Source organism: Falco cherrug, chromosome 7, assembly GCF_023634085.1.
Source record: "Falco cherrug isolate bFalChe1 chromosome 7, bFalChe1.pri, whole genome shotgun sequence".
In the NCBI taxonomy this organism is placed as follows: Eukaryota; Metazoa; Chordata; class Aves; order Falconiformes; family Falconidae; genus Falco; species Falco cherrug.
In genome coordinates this window covers 22958353-22972479 of record NC_073703.1, presented here as the reverse complement: position 1 = coordinate 22972479, position 14127 = coordinate 22958353, and the positions used below count along the sequence as shown (strand labels likewise).

The 14127-nt window shown below is 44.9% G+C and overlaps 1 protein-coding gene across 1 annotated transcript in view; it reads left to right on the top strand.

The window, feature by feature from the left end:
* The first annotated feature begins 3961 nt into the window (after positions 1-3961).
* Positions 3962-14127, top strand: part of CIB2 (calcium and integrin binding family member 2) — a 49775-nt gene continuing 39609 nt past the window's right edge. The window contains exon 1 of the mRNA XM_005434108.3: positions 3962-4429. Within this exon, the coding sequence (XP_005434165.1) occupies positions 4379-4429 (51 nt within the window). The 5' untranslated portion in view covers positions 3962-4378. The remainder of the gene's footprint in view (positions 4430-14127) is intronic.

The window sequence follows — 14127 nt, the reverse complement described above, 5'->3', positions numbered from 1 at the left end:
AAAATTGTGAATAGCTTTTGAGTAAATAAAACAAGCCCCAAAGACTTTGGGGGAATTTCAACAGCGTCAGTGGAGGATAGAACTTCTCCCTTGTGGTCATTGCCAGTAGTCATTGTTCTTGGTGTACAGTTGCAGTAGGCAGGGGCCCTAATGACTTATAGAAAGTAGCACCAGAATAAATATACAGGCAGCCCTGCTAGATCAAAACTGGTTTTTTTTTGCTAACACAATGAATCTTTATGAAGAGCTAATCTGCAAGGAAACATGTACATGGGGGAGAAATTGTTGGAATACTTGGTGTAATGGGCATAAAGCCTTGCAGGTTCTTTTTTCCCCAACTAAAAGCTGTAGCAAACCAACTTGAGTGGTGAAGGCAGCAGACATGCAACGTGAGTGTTACAACTGTATAGTGGATCCTCTCGTTAACAGGTAAAGTGATCTCTGTTTGCAGTAGCCTGATCTTCCCTTGATGAGGATAAGTGCTTTCATACCTAAACCTTGTCAACTTCTCACAGAGGCAATTTAAGGTCGTATGACCTGTTGGAGGTTGTTAAACTTCCACCTCTACTAATCTGAGCAGTCGCCTGGCGTGGTAGCTGTGGCTAGCAAGAGCTGCGAGCAGGAGGTGTCGCACTGAAGGCGCTCGGAGCGCCGCATGGTCTGTCCCGCTCCCTGAGCAGGTCCCGGCGGCCAGGGCTGAGTGCAACCGTAGGTGGGTGTGAGGCTGTCGCAGCTGACAGCCACCTGGCTATAACACATCAATTCTGGTGTACGCGGTTGATAGTGTATTTTCTGCTCCATGAATTGAACTTTTAGAGTGGGTGAACAGTGGCTCCCTCACCATGTTCTCTGATACAATGGACAGTGTAACGGCAAGCCCGTAGTATATATACTGCTCTCCTTGGTAAACCTGACCTGCAGCTGATTGCAAGGGGTGTGCTATGTGTTGCTAATAGCTTAAAATCACTTGCTTTAGCAAACAGTTTAGAGAAATGGAAACACAGTGAGGTGTGACAGAAGGCTGGTACTGATAGCGTGAGGGTCAGCTCCTGCTGTGCACACAGAACAGCATCGATCTGCTGCAGTAACGTGCTGGGAGTAAGTATTGCTTCACAGCCACCGGCAAATAAAGATAAATACAAACAGATAAAAGAAGTGAAAAAGAGCAAACTGGGGAATTATCTGATCTTTGATACGTACAAACAGATGGGAGTGAACAAGACTTTATGCGTTATACCACCTTTAAATTCTACCCAGTTAGTATAGCAAGATAATTGTGCAGCGAAGTATAATTGCCACTACAGTGTGCTTGAGAAGAGCTAGCTAGTATAGTGAAAGCCCCAATAATCAGTATTTGAATCCTCTTTTTAAAAATCTGTGCACTTCAATTTTATTTACTAATAAAAATACTCTTCAGAGCATGGAAAGAAGGATTGAAGAAACAATTTGTTTTCTGTCCATACGCTTGGTGAATTCTGTTCATTTGGTAAGCTGAGTCTTTCTTTTTAAAGCAAGAATTTGTAATTCTTTTAAAGCAATCAACTCTTTTAACCATACCAGTTTTCCTGCATCATTTCTCTACATTAGAAAAAACCCGCTGGATTTCTAATACACAAGCGAGAAGCAGAGGTGGCAGAGTGGGAAGCCGGGCCCAGAGGAATAAACGGGACCATGTCTGTGAACCTCGGAGTCTCTGGCCTGCTCAGTCACCACACCTCAGTCCTACCTGGCTGGTGCTTCCCGTGCAGCCCTTCTGCTTTTGGTTGCTGTTATTCTGATTCTAAAGATAGATACTAGCTGGTAAGCGTGACATCTAGGATACAGCAGGACCAGGCAGCCAGGAATATAAAAGCAGGTGAAAAAAGAAGAAATTAGATGTCAGTCTTTTCACTGTAAGAATAACGTTCGGTATACCGAATCACAAGATTAAAAGTTTGGAGGGCAATCCACCTCTGGTGCAAATTCACTTCTGTATAATGTCATTAAAGATAATTTGGCCATTTATATTTAATCTGATTTGCATAGACAGGCAGTTTGAATTAGGAGGTGTCTGTGAATGGAGTACTCTTTCATGCAAATCACTTGATTTAAACATTGGTGTGGCCCAACTGGGAACAGCTGCTAGCTCTTGCATCTCAGTAGCACCAGATCAGAGGTACGAAATGAGCTTAACTACGTGCGTGATCACTAAAGCGAACTATGAAGCTCATTCAGAGTTGAGGATGTGTAAGAACTTTCAGAACTGTGAAAATTCTCCATCTCAAGGGGCCCTTATGGGTTGTTGTTTTCTGATTCAAAAAAAGAATTCAAAAAAAGTGTTAAAAGAGCACTTTTAATAAATAGAAATATTGTATTTTACAGATTTGAGGGTTTTTTTTCTTCACATTCTGACTTACTTGTGGAGAGTCTTTTGGAACATAATGAGAACCCAATGCCACTGTACCTTGGGGAAAAGAAAAAATCCTAGAACACTAGTGGTAGGAACCAGAGGTCACACTGGCCATGCACCGAGCAGATTGACCTGGCTGCGGCCTGAACAGGAGCTTGCTGCTCCCTTGGGCTGCTGGTGGGTCACTCAGAGCCTGTGTTCTCCTCACTACTTAGCTTCTTCCTTCTTATTCTGAAACTGGGTTACAGTATGTTCAAATGGTAGGAGCCATTTCTTTCACTGTTAAAGCTCTGATGTTTGTTTATCACTAATAAGCCTTGTGGAGTACATTCTCATCCCAGGCCATTTATTTTGCATAGAGGGTAATGCCTGGTGGGTTTGTAGCTCAGAACAGTGCTGGTTTGCAGCTAATCAAATCTGCATTTCTAAATGTTATGATCTAAATAAGTTGTCTCAGAACAGTCTGCAGTTTGGCACTTCATAGTATGATTTTACTACATACCCAACTCACTTCATAGGATATTTTTACTATGTATACAGTGTATTTGCTTCCAGTATCATTGTTAGATGTTTGTTACTTGTTGGTATATGCCAAGGTAAATGGAACTCCTATTATCCCATGCTGTTGCCAGGTCAGGATCATTAGATTCCATAGGAAAAAGCACATGATAATTCTCCGGGTGTTTTTATTAAACACACTCACTTGCTAAGGAAACAGTGACCGTTGGCAGAGCTGTACACAGAGAAAGTGGGAATTTGACCCTCTCCCACTCCTATGCGCACAGATGGGAAGTGAGCAGTCCCGAGTAGCTTACAACGGGTCTTCCCTCCCTGTTTCCATCCTTTCGCACCCAGCCTTCTTCCTACAGTTTTAGGAGAGCTCATCCTTCTGCAGTTGTTAGATAACGTGATTTTGTTTGAGTTTATTCATTTTGTCTGTCTGCATCTCTTGCATGCTTTCCTTTTTATTATTTCCCCCCGGCGGTAGGGCGGTAGCACTTTCAGATGCAGGGTGAGCCCTCCGGTGGTACCTGCCACCTTTGCTTTAGGCTGTGCCAACTCTTTTGTCCCCTCCAGCTGCGCCTGCTGGAGCCCGAGGCGCAGACCCGCGTCCCTGAGCCGCTGTGACCTGCCCGCTGTGTGTTTGCCGTGGGCAGGCACGCTCGCGTTCACCGGGCCACCGGGGGGCTGGTACCCCCGCTAGCCACCTCCCACCCTTGATAGCCAGGGCTGGTGGCAGGTACCAGAGTCGGCTGGGGGCCCCCGCACAGCTGGGGGTGCTGCGGGGGGGGGGGCGCCCTCCGCGGCTGCCCATGGCCGCGCGGTGCGGGGCAGCTCGCAGCGCCGCCGGGGGGCGCCCTGCCCGGGGGGGGGGCTACCGGAGGGGGGCGGGGGGCTGCCTGTGTGTGTGTTCCTGGGGGGGGGTGTGCCCTACCTGCGGGGAGGGGTGTTGGGGAGGGGCCCTACCTGCGGGGAGGGTGCCCTACCTGCGGGTCCCGGGGCCCTGCCCGCCCCCGCCGGCGGGGGCCGATGCGCCCGGGTGCAGCACGGCGGCGCCAGCGAGCGACACCGGGTGACGCAGCGCTGCGCCGGGGGCGCCCAGCAGCGCCCCGCAGCCGCGGGGTGGGCCACGCACCCGGGACTCGCACCCGGGCCACCGGCCGCCGCTGGCTGCTAGTCCGGGCTGCTGGGCCGGCGGGTGGCGAGGGCGCTGCGTGCAGCCTGGCCGGGGCGGGCTCGGCTGCCTGCGGGCGGCACCTGCCCGGCCCGGGGTCCCCTCCCCGCCGCGGGGTCCCCTGCCCGGCCCGGCCGCGCAGCTGCGGGCACAGCCCGCTCCGTGCTCCGCAAAACTGGGGGCACAGCCCGCGCCCTGCGGGCTCCGCGCTCTTCTCGGCGCCGGCTGTACCCGCTCTAGATGCCTGCAGTACGGAGGAACCCAGCTGCTTCCCATGGGATGCATCTGCATAGAGGAAGAATTCCTTCTTTAAGATGGGTAATAAGCAAACGATATTTACTGATGAACAGCTAGACGCCTACCAGGTAAGGTACCCCGGCTGTCAGCTGGGGAATAGAGGAGCAATCCGCGTATGTTTGTGGGGTGGGGTGGGTTTTTTCCCAAACATAAACGCAAGCTTCATTTGTAGCCTACAGGCATATATTCTGCTGTTCCTTCCAGCAGCTGTGATAGTATTGTGAGGCTGGGATGCTGAATATACTCAGTTTAATTCCCTTCTCTATATACAGGGAAAAGAGTCAAATCCTCAAGGTCTGGACTAGGAAGCAGGGTGAAGACTGTGACTAGCTTGACAGTGGGAGCTTTTAGTAGGATCTTTCTCTTGAGTGTTTTGTAGAGAAAAGTGGAGCAATAACCTCTCCTTCTCTGCCTGATGCCTTTGGTGACAGTAGAGGGGAAAGGAGTGTGTGTGTGTGTGTCTTGTCTAATTTCACTTCTTTTAAGGACAAGTCACAGAAACACGCTGAATGTAATTCCAGCATAGGTATCCCTGTGCTTGCGTCCACTCCCGGATGGCAGTTTCTTACCTTAACAGCAGTGTGTGATTTATGTCTACGGATGGCTTATTGGTGGTACTTTATTTACTTCACATTTCATGAGCTGGATTTCTAACAGGGTAGAAAAATAACAGTTCCTAGCTTTCTGTCACGTTTCAGTACACTGCAGATCTGATTGAAACGGGCTGCAGGCAACTCTCTGCACACTGGGCATCTCGAAGGAGTTTGCTAGAACACAGCGAGGCAGTGCAGGAGGGGAAGCAGGGGGGGAAGCAGGGGTGGGAGCGTGCTGGGGCGGCAGCTGCCCGCTGGTGATGAGATGCAGGCAGGGCTGCCTGCGCTGCTTGGTGCCTGGGGGATGGACACACGCAGAACTAACAGCGCAGGAAATCCACATTTGGTTTATCTCCTGATAACATGAGGGACAGATCCAGCGCACACAGGAGTAAATACCTTCCTTTTTACCTTCATCTTTGACTCAAGCCCTTGAAGTAGAACCTATGATTTTAAATACTGATTTTCTTCGGAGTTGCTGCTAACATGGCTTTTCACAGGTGTAGATATTTAGCCACAGATAAATCCCTGAGGTTAGGGGTATATGTTGAAACACTTTAAAATGTTATCCCATGCTGAAAATAAGGCATAAATTCAATTGTCTTATTAAATGCCTAGGCTTTTTCTTGTCATTGCAAGAAATGGAGCTTCTTTAATTTCCGTGTGTCACACATCTTACCCTTGCCAGCAGTCTGTCACTGTAACATATTAGTCTGAGTTAGTGGTCTTAGACTTAGTAGTCCAAGACCCAAAAACGCTTTTTTACATCCCCGCTGGAAATCAAAGGTCTGTAAAGCACCAATGTCTGTCTTCTGACTAACAATGAAAGTGAACACAGAACAGAGCACAACTGCAGTGAAACAAAACAAAATCCAAATGTAATTAATGTTATCTTCTCGACATAAACTGGCAAATGCAAGAGCTGAAATGTCATCCCTAATCCACTGCTCTTCATGTAGAAATTGCTGTTCTCTAATGGCTTTTGCAGCCCCTGCCTTTCGTGACGCTGGGTAATTGATCTCAAAGCCTGGTAGTAGTTAGGCTCAGTGGCTGGAGTCATCTGAGGGATTTCTCTGTTACAGGCCAGCTTGTAGTTCATTAGTCTAGTGCAAGATAATTTTTGACAAGTAATAGTTCTTGTTTTACATGGTAACTACAATAAAATAACAAGTTTCAGGACGATGGCTAACATCCAGAATTTGTTAGGTAGGAATATCAGCCTCGTGCCATGAGCAATCAGATAAAGCCCTTACTTACGTGGCTGGTGCTTTGCCTCTGGTCCGTGAGTTACTGCAGACCTCTTGGATCTCTGAGGCACACAACTCCTGGGCTTGCTGCTGTAGCATCTGCACAGGGCTGCTGCCTCTGCCCTGCATTCTGGGGGAGCACTGTGCCTGCTGTGGTACCAGTGGGGCTGCTGGACTTGGAGTTTGCCATCTTAGCTGCCACCTTCTCAATTTGTGTGGTTCCTTCAGAACGGAAAAGGGGAGAATGGGGTGATGGTTCCATCATTTTTAAAATGTGGGTTTTTCATTTCTTGAACTGGCAGTTGGGTTGCCAGGTCCTCTGAACACTGGACCACAGTAAGATGCTGGCCACCAGGGTCCACTTTGCAGTGGTCTTCTGTGCACAGCTGTATCCCACTGCGCACCCAGGCATCCGTATAGAAATTGCTTTTAAAATGGATCATTGATTAATCTTCCCCTCCCCAAACAAGAACAAGGCAACTTCTTGTGAATTGTATGTCTGTGAGTTGGTCCTGTACTCCTTACAATAATACCCAGGGTTACAACATCTGTAGTATCAGTATGGCAGAAGCAAAGAGGCAACTTGCTCCTTTTTGTAAAATAGGTCGGTTTTTTGTTCAGTTCCCCAACAGTTCCTACTAGAAGACTGGTCAAAACTTCACTCCCCTTATGTTAAGACTTATGTCTTTATTTGAATATATTTCTGGCCATTGTATTATCTGGTTGTAACTTCTGCCATTTTTGTCTTTAATGCAAATTGCACTGCGCATATAGCACCTAAATACTACTTTAGTAGTGACATTTTTATAATTTTTTAAAATGCATTATGTTTTAAACGCTTATTCCATGGGAGATACTATGAGATGGGAAAGCGAGAAGTTCGTGTGCTCAAAGTATGGTAAAACCGTATGTAAGTGGCTTTGGTTTCCAGGAGCAAAGATTAAGCTGCAGAAAAAATAACCTGCTTGAAGAGCTAGTATACATAAATCTTAAGTCATTAATACGATATTAATGAAATAAAATAACCAAATTTGATTTGTCTAAAACTTTCTGAAATGCCCATATATAAACTTTTTTTGCATATGAAGTGCCATATCGAAGAGTCATTTTTTTAGCAGAACCTTTACACTTAAATAACTGTAAATTGGGTCACCCACAAGATGACCTCAATATTTTTAATAGACAAGGGTTTTAAATACTTTTCATTAAGACTGGCGATGGGTGGCCGGTTGAAACTGTTTGTAAAAGAGATGCATAGTAGGACTTAATAATATTAAGCCTCTCAGCTTTTTTCATTCAAAGTAGGTAGAGGCAAACTGAAGAAAGACCAGAAAGCTGCAGATCTCACACACCCTGTCTCATCACCTGTTCTTTAGTTACTGTTCTAGTTGACAGGTCTTCACATATTAATAAACTTAGCGAAATGTTTTGGAAGTTAGGCTTTTGCAAGTGTTGGTTTCCTTACTGAGATTCACCTCATTTAAAGTTAGCTGTGTAAGAAAATGAATTCTACAGGGGATTGCTGGTTCTTACGCCCTCCGAGTGCTTGACAGTTTGGGAGGGGGGGTTGTGGGTTGGTTTTGGCTTGGGGTTTTTTTTTTTTGGTGGTTTGGGTTTTTTGTTTTTATATAAAATGCAAAATCTAACCAAGGTCTGGCTAGGGCAGAGGTAAGTATTAACCAGCAAGAAAGATGTGTTTCATTGCCATCAAAGAGCGTTTTAAAATTCATCTTTTAAAAGTTGTCTGTAGGTTTTGGAGGTCAAGCCTCATACTGAGACAAGAAAACGAACAGGAATTGTAGGCTTTTTTGAGTGATGCTGTATAAAGATGCTTGAAGCAATAGAAGATCCAGGCAATACAGTACAGCGGCATCAGAGCCGTGGGTTGACCTCAGGGCGCTGCATTTCCTACCGAGCAGGATGTGCAGCAGCTGCGCGGGGGGCATAGGCAGCCTGCACCCCTGCTCAGCCAGCTTGTCGCCCTTTCTGGAGTTAATTGGATAAATGGTCTGAATTTGATACAAACGTGGTTCTGATTTTTTTTTCCTAATAGACAGAACGTAGAGAATATAGGGCACAGATATTTTGTATCAGATATTACTGTTTTTATTGCAAGCTATTTCTTTTTTTATTTGTTCATTAATGGGATTATTTACTCTGCGTTATTTAATGTAGCCTCAAAACAGACTGATATTTATCCTGGCTGTGTTCTAGGCAGTTTATTGCAATAAAAGGTAGTAATATGAAATAATGACTTACTGCTTCTACACAAGAACTTGTCTATTACAGAGCTAGTTTTTTGCTTTCATTAAAATTCTGGTCAAAGTGGGATTCAACTATAATTCATGAGAATTGTGGAAAAACCTGATGAAACAAGTTACGTTATGATCTGTCAAGAAATGCCATTTATAAAGTGAAACTGGGTCATCAAGCTAGCTATCCTTTGCTTTAAAAAGCTGTACTTCACTTAATTGGGATCTTTGATGAAAATGAACCCTTTACAAGAATATAAAAAGTGTGTTCATCATCACAGGTTCTCCAGGTCCTTCTGTAAAAAGTATTTTCCAGTTTGATAGAGTATTGCTGCCTAAGTGCAAATTTAAGTAGCATGGTCATGGAACAAGGGTTTTGTGAGATTATCCTTTAGTCAGATTCTGGTTTTATGTTACCAGAATATATATTTTATATACACTACTGGTTTTCTAGTGCATATATAGATTGAGCAAAATTCCATTTATTGACAGTTTGCTGCTTCTTTGGTCTACAGCTGCAGATTTTTCCTCCTGAAACTCAGTGAGTGTTTTAATTGTCCTGCCTGTGGCTCTGAAGTGTACGTGATTACGAATAAAGGTGGTCTGGATGTTAAAATCTCCATTGACATTCTGACGTAACCAGCTTTTTTAAATGATAAAAGTCCATATACCAATACTATTATTAATGCAGATACTAACTCTGGCAGGATTTTTCTGAGTGTTTAAATCTGGATTCGCTGAAGTACTTGCCCAGCTCAGCAATGTTGGCTGGTGCTAGCCTCAGTGACTTCCAGTAACTCTTTATGTATTCACAGTGATGAAAATACATCAATATCTTGCTGACTCAGTCTTGCACAACTCTATACCAGTCTTAGTTGTATGGCAGCTAGAATGAAAGTATTGCAGTTGTAAAATGTTACCGGAATAGTTAATAATAGATCTTCCATGAAAGTTCTGTTGTTTCTATCTAGCACCCTTTAACTTACATTTTTGATTACTTTATAGGACAATGTTTTTATGGTGTTTTGATTAAGTGTTCTTACACGCATTGTATACTTCTGGCACAGTGCAAAACATCATTTGTGATTTTAAAAATGAAACTTCTGAAATAATTTGTTTGAAACGCTGCCATTTAAAATGCTGCAGCAACCAGTACTTCTCATTTCTTAAAAGCTGCTCAGTAACACAGCTGTCTGTCTTGCCTTGAGGTTATTGTCAGAACTGCTGTTGGTTGCTGGTTTACTTCATCTGTGGCTTGCTGGCTTTTGTTTGAGACTGTTTTACTAATTGGGAGTGAATTTGTATTGCTAAGACTTCCATATTATTTCCTTATATATAAAAATTCCCAATGGAGCTGTTGTAGGATCAGAACAAACCAGCTCTTATGAAACTATACGTATAAAAGGCGGAATGTATGTATTGTCTTAGAGGACAAACATGCATTTAATGTGTTTAAGAAATATTGTTTTGCAGTAGCTTTGTGTACTTGGGCATTGCTATTCTTTCATCCTGTTCCTTTCTCCAGTTTTTCTTCTTCTCTGTAGAGAAAAGTCTTGCTTATCTGTGTGAGGTTTAGTTTTATTTGAAACCTGTGCTTTATGCACATTGATACTTGCTTCAAAAAGTGGTGAGTGATAATTTCTCATTCAGTGACTTCTGCTGCCATTCACAAACTGCGCGCCGCGCTCTGGTATTGGCAGCGTATCCAACAGGGCAAATGACGTGTGGTCTGACACAGGAGCCATACCTCATGTTATGCTCTGTGTGTACGCTTTATGTAAAGTACCAGCATTCTTAGCACAATTATCTCAATTTTTTGTTCAGATAACTGTAGAACTAAACATAAAGCAGAACCGACCTAGGAGTTTGCAGCGAAGGCTTACAGACCAGTGGAAAAGGTAGTGGACCACCATATGTCAGTCTGTTCCTGTTTTGGCCTAAACCTGCAATCACCTGATGTAGGAAATCAAAGAATAGAGCTCTAACAGCCTGTGTATTCTGCTCTTTTGGGAAGTAAATTTTAAGAGCAGAGCCCGTTAACCCTACTTCACAGGCAGTGTTGGGTGACTTGCAGAAGGTCACGCTACCAGCCAAGAGCAAAGCTAGCCGTGGAAGCTAAATACACCAGCTGTCTCTTTTCTCTGCAAAATATTTTAAGAACCAGTTAAGCCACCTAAATGTCAAATTTGAAAACCAAGTCCCATTATACAAGCTAATGATCTCATTGAAATCAATAGGAAGTTTTGTTTGTTTTATTTTATTGACTTTGCTAGACATAAGGAAGTTAAGCGGGTAATTGCAGATTTATTTAAGTGGTATCTTACCCTCCCAAAACTGCCAGTGATCCTTTGTCAGACATCTAATTAATTTGATTATCAAGAGCACAAGGACAGACTGAGTGGGACAGTTGATCTTGGAAGAGGAGCATGTGTTTTCCCGGGGGCTGGGGTAGGGGACCTCCCAGCCTCTCTTTAAATAACCTAAAACCCGCGAGGGGCCTTCTGTTAGCAGGAGGTTTTCAGGCCATTGTATAGCCTTAGAAATAAAAGCAACGTTTCTTAGGATAAATTCTTGCCAGAAATCTTGAATCGATAAGAATTACAAAAATTCTGGTAACGTTTCTTTGTTCAGTATTTACTCTGCGCTGGCCTGGCGGGAGCGCCAGTGCCTTTAGTGTCCAGACAGAGCAGCCAAGTTGCTCTTTGAGTTCTTCATGAACTCAAATACATTCCACAGAATAGCAGATGGGTCCCATGATATCTCTGGCTTGAAGGGAGATGGATGTCGTCATATGCATAAATGACAAATGCTTTCTAGGACCCGCTTCACCTTTCCTTATGAGGGAGTTACTTTAACATGGTAGTTTACTATTTATTGTCCATCATTGTGTATTTTCTGTATGAATGAAGTAGCCAGAAGAAAATTGGATGACTCACCTCCGTGTTTCTTTGGTCAAAAGTCTTTAATTAAATTGCCCGAGTCCCAGCAACTATATAATCTGATTTTGTTATTTAGACCCTTGTTCCATCATGACTTTAATCCAAGTTAGGGCTGTGCTTTCAAAAAAAAAAAAAAAAAAAAAAAAAAAAAAAAAGGGCCAGTCCTGCACCTCTTTCCTGCCATCACTAGATACTAGATACTTGAGCTTCATCCCTTGTACCAGCACCGCTGGTGCTCTGTTCGAAGCCACTGGATGGAAACAATCCGAGCTGGGAGTGGATCTGGTTTTGCTAGGTTCATTGCCAGACTCGTGAGTTTCCTCCGTGGGAGTTCTCTGATGCAGTTCTAATATCTGTGGGTGCGAGGTGGCATGAGGGAAGAGGCAGGAGCGAGGAGCTGGGAGCAGCAGGAGTGCAGCTGGGCTCCCATGCGGTGGTGGCTTGGAGCTGCGGCGTTTGCCTCGGCCGCCCCAGACCTGACCTAATGGTGAGCATTTCTGAAGCGCTGCGTGCAATCTTGCTGTGGGGCAACAGTAGGGGCCAGGTCACAACTAATTTGTGGTGCTCTGACCCCGAGTGGCATTAAGATCTCGGCAAGTGGCCTGTGAAACCACTAAACCACTGTAAATGCTTTTTGGACACCGCCACCCCCCACCCCCCCCAACACGCAATTCCACGCCGGTGGCAGGCGCGGCTGGAGCACTGCAGGCAGGCAGTGGCCAGGCATCGCTTGCAGCTACTTATTGTAAAGGTTTTCAATATCAGTGGGTTTAGATTATGTTAGTTAAAATTTTGTTTGATTTAAAAAAAAAAAAAAAAAAGCAGGCAGTAGTGTTTGTTGTCAAAGATGTGAGGTGATTCACGTTAAAATAAAAAAAACCCAGACACGTGGACCTCCAGTGGGGATGGATCGTGATCTGACCTCTGGGTGTGTCTTCCAGTGGTATTTTTGCATGATTCCTGCGAGGTAAAGGGTGGCTTTTCTTTTTCATCTTTATCTCCATTTGCACATAAATTCCCTGTCAGCTTTCTAGTTAAGTAACAGTGCCTGCCGTTCTCTCAGGCCTGTATAATTACGGGCTGATTGCTGCCGAGGGCATTGCAATTATTGGTGAAATTGCACCTGCCTCACCTTAGTCAATGAAGCATCCTTAAGTGACGGTTTGACTGTCAGTGTTGAATGTGCTGGAATTAATGAAGACTTAACCAGCTGGCTCCTGTTTCACTTTGCGCGGTTCCAGACGATGTGCTGTGGGTGTCGGAAGCTCGCCTGGTGCTTCCCGCTGCGCCTGGTGCCGCTGTTGTGCCCCGCAGTGCCGGGGGAAGAGCTGCTCCGCCACATCGTATGGGGAGCGCAGGCAGGTGCCGTCACTGGTGCTGCAGGACCGATGGTGTGCCCGCACACCCGAGACAAGCCGTTTGCCCCAGCTGGCTGCGATGGCGCGTGTCCCTCCTGCCGGAACGGGCGCTGGGCCGAGTGGCTCTCAGCCACTCTCTTGTCCTCTGGCGGGTAGCACCGGGGGTCACGGTGGTTGTGTGTGCTTTTAGGTCAGACTTACCAAGCCTGATGTTGTTACCTTGTCACTAGCTGATTTAAAAATACAGTGAATTTCAAATAAGGTTCCATTGAAGGAGGAAGACTACTAAGAGCTGAATTCCCAGGCGAGTGCCTGGCTGTATCCCGCAGGCCTGAGTCAGGCCGCAGCAAGAGTCGTGGTTGTTCCCTAAATACACACATCCCCATCAGCCACTGGCTCTAAGACAAGATGAAGTATATTTTTTTTAAATGTACAACCTGAGCAATGTTCTAAACTGATCATCCAACAATCCATTGCCACCACTGTTCCCAGGTCTGGATGTGGGGCAGAATTTGCCCTAAATACACGTTGGACAAGACCGTGGGGATGAGGGGATATTTCTGCTAATGGACGGGACTCATTATTGTGGTTCCTCACAGCACCTGAAAATATAACTTGTTTTGTGACTGATGTAGAAAGACATATAATGGAAACTATTTCACTGCTCATACTACGGCGCTTTTGTGAAGTGTGTGAATTCTTCTAGCAAAACACAGTTGTTTGTATGGAGTGAATGCAGTACCACCGCAGAGCCGTTTAGAATGCGAGTGAATGTTTGTAAGCTCTTCTTCCATGCTCAGAGAGCTCTGCTTTGCATTCTAGTAAGTTACTCCACGCGCTGTGGTGCCGCGAGGCCAGCGGAACGGTTTGCTGTCCGGAGCAGGGGCTGTCCCTTTCCCCATGGTCCCGACGGACCGGAGTTTGCAGGCTTCACCGAAATGACCACAGCACAAAGTAGTTGTTAGCAAAACCAGTTAATAACCAAGTACATCACCTTTATTATTAAATCGATTGCCTCTAATAGAGGAATAATCCAAGTTAGAAGATAGTTTTCTTCATCTATTTGTTATTTATAACTTTCTAGATCCATTTAGTGAATGTTTTTGGCCTATACCTTTACTTTTTTGATTTAATTTTGTTTCTAGTCTGGTCATTCCACAGTGGGGAAGTATTTCAGCAAGCTGGGCTTTTTTTCTCCCGAAGTTCCATATTAACAAAATTGGTTTTATTGATAGCCCTGTCCTTAGGATGTTTCAGTTATTTCGTAGCATATATTGCTTTCTGAGTCAAAAGCAGATGGCATATCTAATGTTTTCCTGACAGATCTGAGTTTCCTTCAAAAAGATGGGAAATTAATTCTTTGCCATTGTTTTCAAT